General features: G+C 44.0%; 1 protein-coding gene across 4 annotated transcripts in view; it reads left to right on the forward strand.

The window, feature by feature from the left end:
• The window catches only part of PRKAG3 (protein kinase AMP-activated non-catalytic subunit gamma 3), a 65210-nt gene that overhangs the window by 21003 nt on the left and 26906 nt on the right, over positions 1 to 17301 (forward strand). For 2 of the 4 annotated variants that reach the window (XR_012245022.1, XM_073634306.1), the window contains exons 5-9: positions 4155 to 4213; positions 8555 to 8600; positions 8686 to 8740; positions 11283 to 11415; positions 16793 to 16958. Coding sequence is in view for 2 of the 4 variants with exons in the window: in XM_073634306.1 (XP_073490407.1) it covers positions 4155 to 4213; positions 8555 to 8600; positions 8686 to 8740; positions 11283 to 11415; positions 16793 to 16958 (459 nt within the window). In the remaining 2 variants the exon portion in view is untranslated. The remainder of the gene's footprint in view (positions 1 to 4154; positions 4214 to 8554; positions 8601 to 8685; positions 8741 to 11282; positions 11416 to 16792; positions 16959 to 17301) is intronic. The other 2 variants (XR_012245023.1, XM_073634307.1) reach the window with 1 other exon arrangement.

The raw sequence follows: 17301 nt of genomic DNA on the forward strand, positions 1-17301 counted from the left end.
ATCTGACATTGTATCAGTTTTCTAATTTGAAAAGCAGCTATCCTTGTATTCATCCATAATTAGATTTAACCACTTGCCTATGTGGCACTTTTACCCCCCCCCTTCCTGCCCAGGCCAGCTTTCAGCACTCTCACACTTTGAATGACAATTGCGCGGTCATGCAACACTGTACCCATATGACAATTTTTGCATTTTTTTTTCACACAAATAGAGCTTTCTTTTGGTGGTTTTTAATCACCACTGGGCTTTTTATTTTTTGCTAAACAAAGAAAAAATTTAAGAAAACGCAAACATTTTTAATAGTTTGTTATAAAATTTTGCAAACAGGTAATTTTTCTCCTTCACTGGTTTGCGCTGATGAGGCAGCACTGATGGGCACTGATAGGATGCACTGATGGGTACTGATAGATAGCACTGATAGGTGACACCAATGAGAAGGCACTGATGGGCACTGATAGCACTGATGAGAAGGCACTGATAGCACTGATGAGAAGGCACTGATGGGCACTGCTAGGCAGCACTGATGGGTAGTGGTACTGATAGATAGCACTGATAGGTGACACTGATGAGAAGGCACTGATAGGCAGCACTGATGGGTACTGATAGCACTGATGAGGCGGCACTGATTCATACTGATAGATAGCACTGATGAGAAGGCACTGATGGGCACTGATTGTCAGCACTGGTGGGCATTGTTGGGACTGCATTGAAAATCAGGACACTAATTGTTTTTACTTGCGTGATCAGCTATTATTGGACACAGCTGATCTTGTGGTAAAGGGGCGCTGTGATTGGCCCTTTACCCTGATCTGTGATCAGCTAATTCCGAAGGACTCGGCGATCACAGAGTGCGCCGCCCGCGCGCCGCAGGGGGGGGAGCGGGCAAACACGATCACGGGAGAAGCTCCTTGTACGCCCTCCCGGCCAATTAAGCCTGCCCTGTAGCCGTCTTTCGGCTATAGTGCGGGCGGGAAGGGGTTAAAGCGGTACTAACCCCTTCCCGCCCGTAAGACTTTCCCGCCTCAGGACTTTATATGATGTCTTTAGGTTAAAGTGGTAATATCTGGATGATGGTTGCAGCTACAGGCATGATTCAGATGTCTTTGTTCTCAGCCAGAGATTCCCTGTAATGTGAAAGCCACGCCTGTAGCTATTCAGCTGCTGGGTAGCTTTTACAGGCAGTGGGACACTCCTCCCGCCGCCCTCTGCCGACTTTCTGGGCTCTCCTGTGCGATCGGGAGGCCAGATTAAAGATCCGGCGGTGGCGCCAGATTACCATAGGGTTGGCCAGGGACTTTATGGTTCCCGGCCAGCTCTATGACCCTGGGAGGCTGGAAGCAACGTCATGATGTCACTTCCAGCACTGACAGATGTAAACACTGGCAGTTCTTTTTTCCTGGAAAGCAAAGATCTATGTTTTTATTTTTTGATCTCAGGTTTCCAGGGTAGAGGAGATATCTGGGGTCTAATTGACCCCAGATGTCTCCATAAAGAGGACCTGTCATGCCTTATTTCTATTACAAGGGATGTTTACATTTCTTGTAATAGGAATAAAAGTGATCAGAAAAATATTAAAGGGTCAGTGTAAAAATAAGTAAAATAAAATAAATAGCAATAATAACAATTTTTAATTTAAAGCCCCCCCATCCCCTCGTGCTCGCACACCGATGTAGGTTGTGCCCGCATATGTAAATGGAGTTTGAACCACACATGTGAGATATCGCAGCAAACGTTAGAGCGAGAGCAATAATTCTAGTGCTAGACCTCCTCTGTAACTCTAAACAGGTAACCTGTAAAGATTTTAAAAGTATCGCCCATGGAGATATTTAGGTACCTAAGTTTGGCGCCATTCCACGAGCGTGCACAGTTTTAAAGCATGACATGTTAGGTATCTATTTACTCAGCGTAACATAATCTTTCACATATTGCAAAAAAACAGGGGTAGATATTGTGTTTTGTTTTTATTTAAAAAATTTTTTTGAAAAATTGCTGCTCAAATACTGTGTGACATAACAAATTACAACAATCACCATTTTATTCCTTAGGGTCTCTGCTAAAAATATATAAATAATGTTTTGGGGTTTCTGTGTAATTTTCTAGCAAAAAATTATGATTTTTACATGTAGGAGGAGAATGGCAGAATTGGCCTGGGTGGGGAGCGGTATTAAACCCAAACCCAAAAATCTAATATATTGCAGCTCACCAATCATTAGATGCGAGGGCTGCATTCGTTTTCTTTTTTGGCTTTTTTCCTTATTTCACCTGGTGATCTGGCCAGTAGCACACCTCTTGTGTTAGAGTGCCCCCATTCTGGATGAAGGAGCACAGGGGGTACCCTTTGGACCGCAGCATTGTCAGTCTGGGGGGAAGAGGAGTGGTAGATGTACTAGCAGATTTAGATACACTAACAAATTAAAGCCAAACTCCTGTTTACACTTTATAATCGGTTATAGCAAACAGTTTTTTTTTTTTCCTTTTGAGATACATTTTTACATGAATAAATAAAAGATGATCAAGGCAAGCCCCCCCCCCATCAGTGTTAGGTGGTTTGTCCCACCCATGTAAATTGATACATAAACTCATCAACAACATTTGTAACATCTAGATTGGCTTCTCTTGTTTAAATTCAACAAAACATTTGAAATATATAGATCTATCTATCTATCTATCTATCTATCTATCTATCTATCTATCTATCTATCTATCTATCTATCTATCTATCTAATATATGTGTATGTGTGTATATATATATATATATATATATATATATATATATATATATATATATATATATATATATATATATACACTGAATAATTATATATATATATATATATATATATAATTTAAATACTGTATATGTGTGTGTGTATGTGATTGATATATATATATATATATATATATATATATATATATATATATATATATATATATATACACATACATACATATATACACATATACAGTATATATATTACATGTTTACATACATATAATTGGTGAAGAGAACCTTTGCTTCATGAAGAATGGTTAAAGCTGAACCCGGCAGATATTAAAGACATATATGAATGCAGCTCTGTGCAAGCAGCATGCTGATAGGAAGAGAGAGCAGGGAGACAGATGACACCATCACGGTGCTGCTTCCCCTCCTTTGTCCAATCACAGGCTGAGGGAGGGACAACACCCGTAAGTGTTACTAAACTTCAGCAGAGAAAAATCAGGTCGACTCTGCCAGGGAGGGCTGTGCTGTGTGGCAGAGCTGTGTTAATACCGCAACTGGATGGACGGAAATACAACTACTTTGGAAGGTAAAAATTTAATTTCTGTATTTAGCTGTTTTGATGGAGTACACTCCTGCTGTTAGAAATATATTACAAGCAGCACTGACATCTAGGCCTCGTTTACACGTGCGTCACCATTCCGAAAAGCGATCTGCTCTGGATTGCTTTTTCAGAGGCATTCGACGAGTGGCTCAGGGGTGACATGTTGCAGCCCCACACCACACCATGTTGCTGAGTGGTTGCAGTAGGTCCAATTGACTTTATTTGGTTTCTGCCTGCCAAACACGACAGGTTGTGTTATCTTCACCGCATGTTTACTGACGGCCTCTGGCAGTGGTGGGGGCATAAAACTGCGGCTCAACCACCTGTTTTTACTGCTCCCTTGGCTCCCCGTGTAAACAAGGCCTTATAGAGCCGTTTATGATAGGGGGATATCACTGGACTCAGACACATTGGAGGGGATTTACTAAAACTGGAAAGTGCAAAATCTGATGCAGCTCTGCATGGCAGCCAATCAGCTTCTAACTACAGCTTGTTCAATTAAGCTTTGACAATAAAACCTGGAAGCTGATTGGTTTCTATGCAGAGCTCCACCAGATTTTGCACTCTCCAGTTTTAGGTAAACCTCCCCCATAGCGTGCAAACGCCGCTTTGTTTAGTAAACTGTTTTTCCGTTGAAAGGTGATGATGTCATAATTTACTCCGTGCAGAATAAATGTTTTAATGATCAGTGTCCGTTAATAATTCTGATGTCACCAGTTTTGCCAGTTTCCAGTCTGGTTCTGCAGGGACTGTTCCAATAAAGAGGACCTGTCTCATAATAAGACCATGGCTCCCATAGACTGGTGACTGTGTATTCTGTGTTCTCCCCAGGAATGCTGACCATCACTGACTTCATCAATATCCTGCACAGATACTACAAGGCTCCTATGGTAAGTCTATACACTGCAATTCACAGGAGGATAGGGGGGGACAATTCTTAGGGGTACGGACGCAGTATTCTACAATCAGCCATAGACAGGAGATAACGATCTGAACAAACGCGTGCATTCAAGGCAAGCTACTGTGTCTGATGTACGAAGCTCATTTATGTTTAATTAGAAGATATTGATGAAAAAAATCAATAGAGTCTATTTATAAAGAAAGGCACTGCAAGATGTGCCCAACTAATTCGTGATGGAAATTCCTGTGTCTGTATTTTACAGCATTCAGCTGTCATTCAAAGAGGATCCACCCATCACTCCATGGTCATCTCTCGCCTCGCTCCTCATTGGATTGAATGGTGAATAATGTAGCGCTAAGGAATAAACACATATATCAATATGTACGTGAATAGTACAAAAATCAATCATACAGGAAATGATGATAATGGAGATGTGAAAAAGTCCAATAAATATGAAGGTCCTAAAAAGGACCAATGTGAGTCCACCACCAAATAGAGGGATCAGGGATGGAACACACTGGCACTGTCTGCCATAAGGAGCATCAAAGGTGGTACATCTTCAACCGAAAAGGGGGAAGTATATATACTCTTAGCGGAACAGGTGGACTCGAATGTCAGCAACGAGTCATAAAGGCAAGGATGCCGAGATCGACAAATCAACGGAACTCCAAGGAACCCAGGACCTCCAAACACGACTCCAAAGGATGTTGTAGACAACCTCAGAGGTAAATAGAAAACACCGCGCTAACCAGTAAAATGAATGAAAGCTGCTGCATACAGTTTGACAAAAACAACAAAATAGGCATTAGGAAAAATGCAGCGCATGTACAAATGAATATAGGTCTTTAAAATGGTGAAACAGTCAAGAAATAACTAATTGACCACAGGTGCCTTGAAACACAAACGTCCATAGATGGATGTAAATGTCCAACCGCACAGGAGGTATAAGTACTCCAAGGGGTGGTGATGGTCTGATGGTTGTCAGAAAACACCTGGCATCATACAGCGACTTCCCAACCGAGAAACCGGGTCCCAATGGGTCATTCAGAGAAAGTGCAAAAAAGCCTCTTACCAGATCCTGTGGATTCCCATGTCAACGACAGGGAATCGCATGCGCAGTTTGTCACAAATGACGTGGAATGGGAGCTCAGGAATCGCCAATCTCATGGATTGTGGTCTGTATGGATCTCGGCCGGCAACCGGATGCCCCTGTTGAAGACCCCTAGGTCGAAACGCGTCGGGTACATACACCACTCTCTTTGTTGCCCATTTGTTTTTATCCACCGTGATCACGCTTTTATTTGTGTATGGTCGTTTTTGTCAATAAAAACACCCTTTTTTATCTGCACCATGTGGAGGCACATTCTTTTTGTTTCCACATTTACCGCATGAGATCCAGTCCCTCCAACTGCTCCTTTCGGGGGACCGTTTGTGAAACTTCTGATGCACGCTGGGACGGTTCGGTGTGAGGACGGTTCGTTGTGAGGACCCATCCGGTTGCCGGCCGAGATCCATACAGACCACAATCCAAGAGATTGGCAATTCCTGAGCTCCCATTCCACGTCATTTGTGACAAACTGCGCATGCGATTCCCTGTCGTTGACATGGGAATCCACAGGATCTGGTAAGAGGCTTTTTTGCACTTTCTCTGAATGACCCATTGGGACCCGGTTTCTCGGTTGGGAAGTCGCTGTATGATGCCAGGTGTTTTCTGACAACCATCAGACCATCACCACCCCTTGAAGTACTTATACCTCCTGTGCGGTTGGACATTTACATCCATCTATGGACGTTTGTGTTTCAAGGCACCTGTGGTCAATTAGTTATTTCTTGACTGTTTCACCATTTTAAAGACCTATATTCATTTGTAAATGCGCTGCATTTTTCCATATGCCTGTTGTAGACAACCGCCAAATCGGACCTCAGATGTGGAGAACACCAGGGCTGGAACTTAGGCGTGGAAGGCCAAACTGGACCGCAAAGGAACTCTCGTCCGGAAGGTTATGCAAAGAAAAAATGCCTCCATATGGTGTAGGTCAAAAAGTGGGTTTTTTATTTCTAAAAACCGGCATACATCAATAAGAATAAAAACTGTGATCACACAGTAAAAATGAGGAGCAATGTAAGAAGCAGAAAGTCAAAAATGAGGGGCAATGTGAGAAGCAGAAAGCCTAGTGTTCCACGCCTAAGTTCCAGCCCTGGTGTTCTCTACATCTGAGGTCCGGTTTGGCGGTTGTCTACAACAGCCTTTGGAGTCGTGTTTGGAAGTCCGGGGTTCCTTGGAGTTCTGTTGATCTGCCGATCCCGGCATCCTTTCCTTTATGATTCTTTGTCGCTGATGAGTCCACCAGTTCCGGTAAGAGTAGATATACTTCCCCCTTTTCGGTTGAAGATGTACCACCTTTGATGCTCCTTATGCCGGACAGTGCCAGTGTACTCCATCCCTGATTAGTCACTATTTGGTGGCGGACTCACATTGGTCCTTTTTAGGGCCTTCATATTTAATTATTGGACTTTTTCACATTTCCTTTTCCATACATTTCCTGTATGATTGACGTTTGTATTATTAATTTACATATAGATACATGTGTTTATTCCTTAGCGCTACATTATTTACCATTCAGTCCTCAGCATCCTTGTCACATTGTTTATGTAGCAGCTTTTCACTTTTCTTTTGAGTTAGCGCAGTAATATTTTTTATTTATACTTTGCCTCATTGGATTACCTTAAGACCCCTTTCACACTGGGGCGCTTTTCAGGCGTTTTAGCGCTAAAAATAGCACCTGTAAAGCGCCTCTCATGCCTCCCCAGTGTGAAAACCCCAAGTGCTTTCACACTTTGGCGGTGCACTTGCAGGACGGGAAAAAAAGTCCTGCAAGCAGCGTTTTTGGGGCGGTGTGGGAGGGCTGTATACAGCGCTCCTCCACCGCCCCTACCCATTGAAATGAATGGGCAGCGCTTCCGAAGCGCCGCAACACAGGTGCTTTTAACCCCTTCTTTGGCCGCTAGTGGGGGGGTAAAGGTGTCCCATTAACGTTCCGAAAAGCGCCACTAAAACGAGGGTAAAGCGCCGGTAAAACTAGCGGCGCTTTACTGCTAACGGACCCCCCCGCCCCAGTGTGAAAGGGGTCTTACATAGGCTATTCCCCCTTCAGTCTGTCATGCATGCTGCTGACAGACTCATCCACCTTACCAACCACTCTGTGTCTGCTACCCCTCTCTGCCAATCCCTCCATTGGCTTCCCATTGGCCCAACAAATAAAGTGAAAAATTCTAACAATAACTTACAAAGCCATCCACAACTCGACCCCCAGCTATATCACTAACCTAATCTCTAAATACCAAGTTAATCGTCCTCTTCATTCCTCCTGAGATCTCCTGCTCTCTAGTTCCCTCGTCACTTCCTCCCATTCTCGCCTCCAGAACTTCTCCCGAGCCTCTCCTATACTATGGAACTCCTTACCCAAATCAGTCTGACTATCTCTTACTCTGCTTGCTTTATAGATGATCCCTGAAAACCCTCCTCTTCAGAGAAGCCTACTCTGCCTTCACCTAACAACTGTACTTTTATTTTCTCCATCAGCTCATCCCCCACAGTTATTACCCATTATCAATTGACCCTCCCTCTTAGCCCCCTTTTACACTGGGGCCGCGTTCGCGGTAAGGCGACGCTCGTCTTAGTGGTGCTTTACCAATGTTTAAGCGGTGGTTTTCGGCCACTAGCAGGGCTCTTTTAACCCCAAAGAAGGGGTTAAAATCTCCAGTTTTGCGGCACTTTCAAAAGGCTTTTAAGGCTGAAAGTGCTGTCCATTTATTCCAATGGGCAGGGCGTTTTGGAAGCACTAAACACAGCACTCCCAACCCTCCCCAAAGATGCTGCTTGCAGGACTTTTTGGAACGTCCCGCAAGCGCACCGCCCCAATGTGAAAAGTTACACTTGAATGAAAAGGAGGCGGTTTTCAGGCGCTTAGCAGAGGCTATTTCTAGCGTTAAAACGCCTGAAAAGCGTCCCAGTGTGAAAGGGGAATTAGATTGTAAGCTCTAATGAGCAGGGCCCTCTGATCCCTCCTGTATTGAATTGTATTGTAACTGTACTGTCTGCCCTCATGTTGTAAAGCTCTGCGCAAACTGTTGGCGCTATATAAATCCTGTATAATAATAATAAAAATTTTGCGTTCACGGCCACCAAAACGCATGGCACCACAGTACGATTGTGTGTTAATGCGACACACAATGGGTGACACAGCACGTGGTAACATGCGAGCGTTAATGCAATGCACAAATGGCAAAGTGCGGATGTGCCTCTGACTGGTGTCTTCCTTGTCTTTAGGTTCAGATATATGAACTGGAGGAGCATAAAATCGAGACATGGAGAGGTAACGCTGATACGGTGTGCTCTGTGATTTCTCTGCCATTAGTTGGGATTGGGAAGAAATTCTCAGCTTTGTGTTTCTCTTTCAGAAGTTTACCTGCAGAGTTCCTTCAAGCCGCTGATCTATATCTCACCTAGAGACAGGTACGACTCCGGGCTTCACCGTCATACCAGGCTGGAGCATTTGTATTTGATGTTTGCAGCTTAAAGTGTATCTAAATCAGTTTTGGGTAGAGTGGGGAGGGGTTAGAATGCCTGTCATGTTTTTATTGTTTTGTGGCCCCATTAGGAAGATGTTCTCTCCCCATTTGTACTGGTCAGCTTACGTTTTGGGTGTAGGGTTAGGAGTGCTAGTAAAGACAGTCATCTACTTTTGGCAATTTGCATACATTGTCAATAGATTAAGAGTATCAAATACAACAAACGCGTTTCGGGGAAAAGCCTTCCTCTTCTTTAGGGCTTAAGCATAGGATTCAAATCTAAAGATGAATCTCAGGAATTCAGCTACTTTGTTAAACGTGCAGGTGCACGATGGGGGAGGTTAACTAAAACTGGTGCACACAGAATCTGGTGCAGCTGTGCGTAGTAACCAATCAGCTTCCAGGTTTTATTGTCAACCCCCCCCCCTATGAGTTAAGTTCAAGGAGGTACATGACATCCCCTGAACTTATCTCTATTTTTTTTATATCTGACAGGTTTATGGCTCTGCCGGAGCATACACTGACACTCGGGGATGTAAGAGAGGAAAGAGAGGTGCACAGAGCAGCTATGCCCGCCCCTCCCTTCTGCTGCCCATTCAGAGAAGCCTTTGTATTTGTGAACGAGTTCACATAATGCAAAGGCTTCTGTGATTAGGCAGGAGGATGAGGAGGGGTGGCCAGAGCAGCTGCACCGACTCTAATGTTGAAGATGCTTAGGCCTGAAGTATCAGTGTAGGGGACCCTGAAATACAGCCATAGTTGTCTTCCGGGAGTGCAATAAAACCGGCAGATGTAAATAATAGCGATAAAACCAGGAGATGTCATGCACCTCCTTGGACGTAACTCATACTGTGCCTTCATTTTTTACAAAGGAGCTGAATTCCTGGAATTCAGCTTTAAAACTGCATGGAATTTATTAAAAGGCCTAATTGATCTGCGGTATCAGCGTAAACCTCATGGAAATGAGTGGGGATCACCACCACCCCAACAAACAATTTACTTAAAGTGATTCCCAAGCCTTGGTCTTTTCCTTTTTTTTTAAATAACAAACATGTTATACTTACCTGCTCTGTGCAGTGGTTTTGCACAGAGTAGCCCAGATCCTCTTCCTGGGTCCCCCGCTGCCTCTCCTGGCTCCTCCCTCCTGCAGGGTGCCCCCACAGAAAGCAGATTGCTGTGGGGGCACCAAAGTAGACACGCTTCCAGACCGCGGCTCTGTGTGTCCATTCACACATGGAGCCGCGTCTCGTCCCCGCCTCCTCTGTCTCCTGATTGGCTCACTGACTGTGATTGATAGCCAATGGCTCCCCCTGCTGCCAAAAGCCAATCAGGAGTTTCGAGTTCCTGGAGAGGCAAGGCTCTCGTGGACATCGCTGGATCGAGAGGGGGCTCAGGTAAGTATTGGAGGAGGGGGCTAGAGGGCTGCTGCACACAGGTTTTTTTTTTTGTTTTAAAGAACCTTCTGTCTTTACAATAGAGCGGCACATTTAATTGTTAAAGAATCGAGATTGAGATTCTTCCCCCCTCACGATCTTAACACAGAATTTTCCCGATTTAGTGCAGGGAGTTCTCTGCTCACAGCTGACAGCTGCCAGGTTTAGCTTGGAGATAAAGAGAAACATTGTAACAAGTTAGTTCTTTAGAATAGGAATGAACTTCGGTCTGTAAATGTCCGTAAATGTAAATGTAAAGTCCGTTTAACCACTTAAAGACCAAACCTTTTTTCTGACACTTGTTGCTTACAAATTAAAATCAGTATTTTTTGAAAGAAAATTACTTAGACTTACCCCCAAACATTATATATATATATATATATATATATATATATATATATATATATATATATATTAGCAGAGACCCTAGAGAATAAAATGGCGGGTGTTGCAATATTTTATGTCACACGGTATTTGCGCAGCGGTCTTTCAAACGCAATTTTTTTTGGAAAAAAATACACTTTAATGAATTTTAAAAAAACTAAACAGTAAAGTTAGCCCAATTTTGGCCATAAATCGTGCAGCTCTACTTTACAACCACTTTAAGTCGTGAGGAAGGGGGGGCTTTTCTCCAGAAACAAGCTATCTGTATTTATTGCTCCTAATCAATAAACAGTGTACATGAATCCTCAAACAAGATGACCATCTTCACTAGGTACTTCTGACCCGATACCCAAGACCAGGTCATCTGATTTGTCTATTGAGATCGGAGAGGCAGCAGCCTAGAACCTTAACACCCTTCTGGCTGTGCTGTCTGGCAGGGAGGTTTATGAATCACACAAGTGTCTGGACAGAATTGCAAATGCTTTGGCAGATAAAAACCGTTCACATTTGTGGATTTCAACTTCGTATTTGGCTGTTCTGCTTTAAAGTCAGGTGAGCAGATGTTCTGTCCTCACCACCTTTCCGATGTCCCCTGTATGGCATTAGCAGTTCTTTGATTTACTGTCCTTGTTGATTGGACTTTCTCTTCACAACTTCTGTCTTTTCCAGCTTGTTCCATGCCGTCTATTCTCTGATCAAGAACAAGATCCACCGGCTGCCGGTCATGGAGCCCATATCAGGAAACATCCTGCACATCCTCACACACAAGAGGCTGCTGAAATTCCTCCATATGTTTGTGAGTGTAAGGCGATGAAATGTTGAAGATTCCCTGTATAACGTGAAGCCAAACCAGGCATCCTATATAAATCTGACCTCTGGCCTTCCCTTCAGTCTTGCACAGATGTTTCGTCTCCTCTCCTGGACTGAAATGGCTTACATTTATTTCACTGCACACTGTGAGCTTCTCACATTGTATATTAGAAGCTGCAGCAAGTCACATACTTCCTGCCTGGAAACAGGCAGTGATCGCGATTGGTTGCCAGAGGTTACAGCATATCATTACCGCTTACTGACTGGTTTCTAGAGGTTACAGCACACATTACAGCTCACTGATTAGTTGCTAGAGGTTACAGCACATGATTTCATGCTTGTTGATTGGTTGCTAGAGATTACTGTACAGTAATACTGCTAACCGATTGGTTGCTAGAGATTATAGCACATTATCTCCTCACTGCCTGCAAACCATGGACTGGGGAGGTGAGGGGACCCATCAATAGACAGAAAACTCTTAGGGATCCTAGGACTTCTGGGATCAGTGGCAGTGCTGGGGGGAGGGGAGGGTGTGAGCAATGGCAATGTAGATTTTTTTACCGACTACCAATTAGGGCTGGGAGATTTTCTTAAAAAAAAAATCTTCGATTCTCTTAAAAAAAACTCGATTCACGATTTGAATCGAGTTTTTTTTTTTCTTTGGAAACCGCGCCGGTCCTGAGGCGCTGTGGGCATGGGCTTTTAGGCGAGGCCGCGGCTTCGGCCTAGTCCGCGGCGTCCGGCCTCGCGGACTAGGCCGAAGCCGCGGCCTCACCTAGAAACTCCTTGCCCGCAGCTCCTCCGGACCGGCGCGGTGTCAGCGCCGGTCCTGAGGTGCTGCGGGCATAAGTTTTTAGGCGAGGCCGTGGCATCGTCCTAGTCCGCGGTGTCCGGCCGAAGCCGCGGATTAGGCCGAAGCCGCGGCCTCGCCTAAAAACTCATGCCTGCAGCGCCTCAGGACTGGTGCGGTGAAAAAAAAAAAAATCTAAAAAGATCGATTTGCTTAAATTTTGAATCGATTTGACCTCTCAACTCGATTCAAGATTTAAATCGATTTTTTTCCCCAGCCCTACTACCAATAGAAAGAGGCGTTTCAACACTGGCCACCAATATAATAAGGATCTACACTGACCACTAATGTAATGGGGGTTTACACTGACCATTATTGTAATGGAGGTTTACACTGACCACTACTTTAATGGGGGTTTACACTGACCACCAATGTAAGGGGGGTTTACACTGACCACTAATGTAATAGGGGTTTACAATGACCACTAATGTAATGGGGGTTTACACTGACCATTAATGTAATGGGGGTTTACACTGACCACTAATGTAATGGGGGTTTACACTGACCACTAATGTAATGGGGGTTTACACTGACCACTAATGTAATGGGGTTTACACTGACCACTAATGTAAGGGGGGTTTACACTGACCACTAATGTAAGGGGGGTTTACACTGACCACTAATGTAATGAGGGTTTACACTGACCACTAATGTAATAGGGGTTTACACTGAACACTAATGTAATGGGGGCTTACACTGACCACTAATGTAATAGAAGCATTCACAGTAACCACCAATGTAAGGAGGGATTTACACTGACCACTAATGTAAGGGGGACCTTCACACTGGCCATTAGAGTGAATGAAAGAATTCTACACCAAGCCCCAATGTAATGAGAAGATTTACACTGACCACCAATGTAACTGAGACATTTAGCCTGCGTTCACATTTGTGTGTATTGGGAACGCATGCAAAATCACTTTCCTGACACCACAGAAATGTGCTGCCCTTTAGCAGATACACAGCAGTGCCATCCATTGTTAATGACACCCTCACACATCTGCTGACATGTGCCTTGGCACCGTGTAATTTTGAAAAGGGGTTTGGGACTTTCTTCCGCATTTCTTGTGCATAGAGCAGCCCATTGAAATGAATGGGCTGCCCTACACGCGACCTACATCTTTATCCACCCTGTCAGTACACCTTTGCATCCTAAAACCCCTGCTAACCTCTGCACCCCAAACCTCCCCCATCCTCTCCACTGAACCCCCCCCCCCACCTTTAACTCCACCTGCCTCCTCTGCTCATCTTTGCACCCACCTTCCTTACCTCTATACATCCCCCCCTTTCTCACCTGTGCTCCCCAAACTGTATCGCCTTCTCTGCCTACCTCTGCACATCCCACACTAACACCCCCCCCACAAATTTGCTTACCTTTGCAGAATCAGCGGCACTTTACCATGTGATCAGCTGTGTCCAATCACAGCTGATCACGATGTAAACAGAAGCTGGTTATCGGCATTCCTTTCCTCACGGCGACAGCGAGAGGAGAGGAGAGCTGATAACCGGCTTGTGTAAAAGGGACATCTACACTGAATCAGGGCGAGGAGGGGGACCTGTGTAAGTTCACCTTACAGAGTTTTCTATAAAGGTGAACTTACCCTTTAAGGAAGAAGTAGGCAGAGGGCTGTGTCACTCAAGTTTTAGGTATATTTTACAGAATCAAACAAACGTTCACCACTGTGAGTAAACTGTAGCAGACTTTTAAGCTATTGATCTCGGACAATTGTTGGAAGGGAAGATTTTTTGGCCAAATCTTTTAGATTCTGACATCTTGTTACACTTGGCTTTGACATCAGAACCTGCCATGATAAACTGTTAAAAACAAAACAAAAAAAACAAAAAAACAGATGAGTTGCAGCAGCAAGATAAGACGAAGTGCAGTGAAAGGCGATTATTTACAGTCTTTATAACCAGGGCCCCTGATCTAGCGTGTTTCAGTTCAGGATATGTAGTCAGTAAAGCAGTGTATAGACTATGGGGGTTATTTACTAAAGACAAATCCACTCTGCACTACAAGTGCAGTTGCTGTAAATCTGAGGGGAAGATCTGAAATGAGGGGAAGCTCTGCTGATTTTATCATCCAATCACGTGCAAGCTAAAATGCTGTTTTTTATTTTCGTTGCATGTCCCTCTCAGATCTACAGTGACTGCACTTCCAAGTGCACTTGTAGTGCAAAGTGGATTTGCCTTTAGTAAATAACCCCCTATGGGGTTGACTTACTAACAGGAAGTAGACTTTGCACTTTGCAGGGGCTTAGTAAATGATAGAGAGCTTTGCTGACCTCCATCATCCAATAATGTGCAAGCAAAAATACATTTTTTTTTTATTTTCCTTGCATGTGATTGGGTATTCTTTGCAAAGTGAAGCATTACCTGATTTACTAAGCTCTGGAGCAACTGCACTTTTCAAAGTGCACAATCGATTTGCCTTTAGTAAATCCGCCCCAGTGTGCACTAGGGCTGGGGAAAAAATCGATTTGAATCTTGAATCGAGTTGAGAGGTCAAATCGATTCAAATTTTCAGTAGATCGATTTTTAGATTTTTTTTTTCACCAGGACCAGCGCTGACACTGCTGCGGGCGAGGCCTAGGCCTAGTCTTTAGGCGAGGCCGCGGCTTCGGCCTAGTCCGCGAGGCCGGACGCCTCGGCCTCGCCTAAAAACTCCTGCCCACAGCTCCTCAGGACCAGCACGGTGTCCATCAAAAAAAAAAAAACTTGATTCCAATTGTGAATCGAGTTTTTTTTTTTTTTTAAATCGCAGATTTTTTTTTTGGGAGAAAATCGCCCAGCTCTAGTGTGTACACATCTCCTATATTGTTGTTTTATAAATGTCATAATTCAGTGTACCCTTCCCTGTTATGGTCCTAATACTCTAAACTAACCCAATAAAACACACCCAACTGCTTCTGTATATAAACATAAAACTGAACATAAAAAATAAAATACAGTGCTGAAAAATCAACACATGACCATATATCAACTCCCCCTAACATCAAGTGAGCTCCAAATTAATCCACATAACAATCCACAGTCTAGTGTGGAGTAAAGTGATAGCAACAAAGTCAGATGGTGAATCGTCCAAAATTTTTCTCCAGCGGGTGTCCCTTCACCATGTTCTAAATTTCCACCACACTTATGGGATGCACTTACTGGAAATGTGTGCCCATCCTGCAACAGATTAGGCAAGCACAGCTCGTATAATCACAATAAAACCGATGTCCACTTCTCACTCCACCTTCCCTTCTCAAATCCCCCAGATGGCCAAAAAAGGCCAAAAGAAGAACTCCAATGGTGTATTATCATCAATACAATTTTATTTAGTTAATATACAATATACTCACCTATCATAAATGATCAGCATGCACATAGAACAAGCTTGCACTTCCACTGGATAATTAATGTGGCTGGCTGGGGAATAAAGCGATTCGTTAGCCGTTAGCTAACGGTCCATTCATAAATGTCATTGTTACACCCAAACCACCAATAAGGTCACTTCCAAAAAAAACATCATTCACCTCTGTGACAATGGGCATTGTGGAGAACTTCATCTTCAAAATTCACAACATAAGCCCTAAAAGCACATGTATATTTTCAACAGAGAGCAGAATCTTGGCAGGCTGCCTGCCCTGCAATATGAACACTCATCTATAAAATGTATCGACCCTGCGCTTAGTGTTCATCCAGACAAAACAAAATTTGGAGAGCAGCTCACAAAAATATCCAATTTCTAAGTTACACAAGATATTAAATGCTGTAGGCAAAAAAAATGCTGCACTACCCCTTTAAAACAGGTCTTCACTCAAAAGCGGAAGTTCCACGTGTTTTCATTCTCCACCCCCCCCCCCCCGCCCTTTAACAGTTGGCACTTCTTAGGAGGGGTGTTTGGCAGGCACCTACTCCCTCTTCCGTTCAGATTGCCACGGCACCATAGAACGGGAGAGTAAATATTTAAAGCAGGAAAATCGCTGCTTGTCCGACCTGATCCTAGTTGTGTGACAGCCACAGCCAGTGCTGCTCCACAGACCACACCCCAGATGCGTTTCGTCCTGCCCATCGGAGCTTAGTCATAGAGGTGCTATGGGTGGGGTGAAATGCATCGGGTATGTGGTCTGCAAAGCGGCGCTGGCTGAAGCTGCCACAGAATACATGCAACTAGAATTTCCATTTGGCGCACTTCTAGTTTTCCTGATTTAATTATTTACACTGCTTGATGAGTGATATCCCGTGTCGACACCCCCACTCCTGTGTACCAGCAGGACAGTGTGTTATCACTTACAGCGGCACTATAAGGTTCAAACGGGTCACACCATGGAACGGGAGGTCAATTAGCCACAGTTCATGGAACCCCTAGCAACCTTTGAAGGAACCCTAGAGTTCCACAGAACCCAGGTTGAGGATAGCTGGTTTGGATACACTTTAAGTTAGAGTTCATTAAGGTCTGTAGATGTAATGTGGTGTTCTGGGAGCTCATTGTGAACTTTTCTTACTTAGACTTTTTGTTGTCCCGCAATGACAGGGGGGCTCCATTCCTCGGCCTCGCTTCATGCAGAAGACCATATTGGAGCTGGGCATCGGGACCTTCAGGGACGTAGCCGTCATACATGAATCATCCAGTATATACAGCGCCCTGGAGATCTTTGTAGAGAGAAGAGTGTCTGCCCTCCCCGTAGTGAACGAGGCCGGTGAGTTTTAGATATTATCGATCACCAAAGTCAATTAAACTTGTCACAAGTCTAGAAGCTGAGCCTAGAACAAGGAAATGCATAACCAGAAATAAAAACCACATGTACAACAATCAGCCAATGCTGAGATACAAGAAGAAGATGAGCTGGTTCCTTCCTCCTCTCAAGGCTCAGAGTTGGTCGGTACAACCACCCATCATATTAAAGGACCAAAAGAGATATGCAGAAGGGGGAAGGGCCAACTGTGACTTTTATTGGAAAGTTCAGGATTTGCTTATATTTTCATCTGTGTGTACATGTGGGTCTACCAACTGTTTTGTCATGTGGTTTTACTGAAGGGTAT

Source organism: Aquarana catesbeiana, linkage group LG06, assembly GCF_042186555.1.
Source record: "Aquarana catesbeiana isolate 2022-GZ linkage group LG06, ASM4218655v1, whole genome shotgun sequence".
NCBI classification, from domain to species: domain Eukaryota; kingdom Metazoa; phylum Chordata; class Amphibia; order Anura; family Ranidae; genus Aquarana; species Aquarana catesbeiana.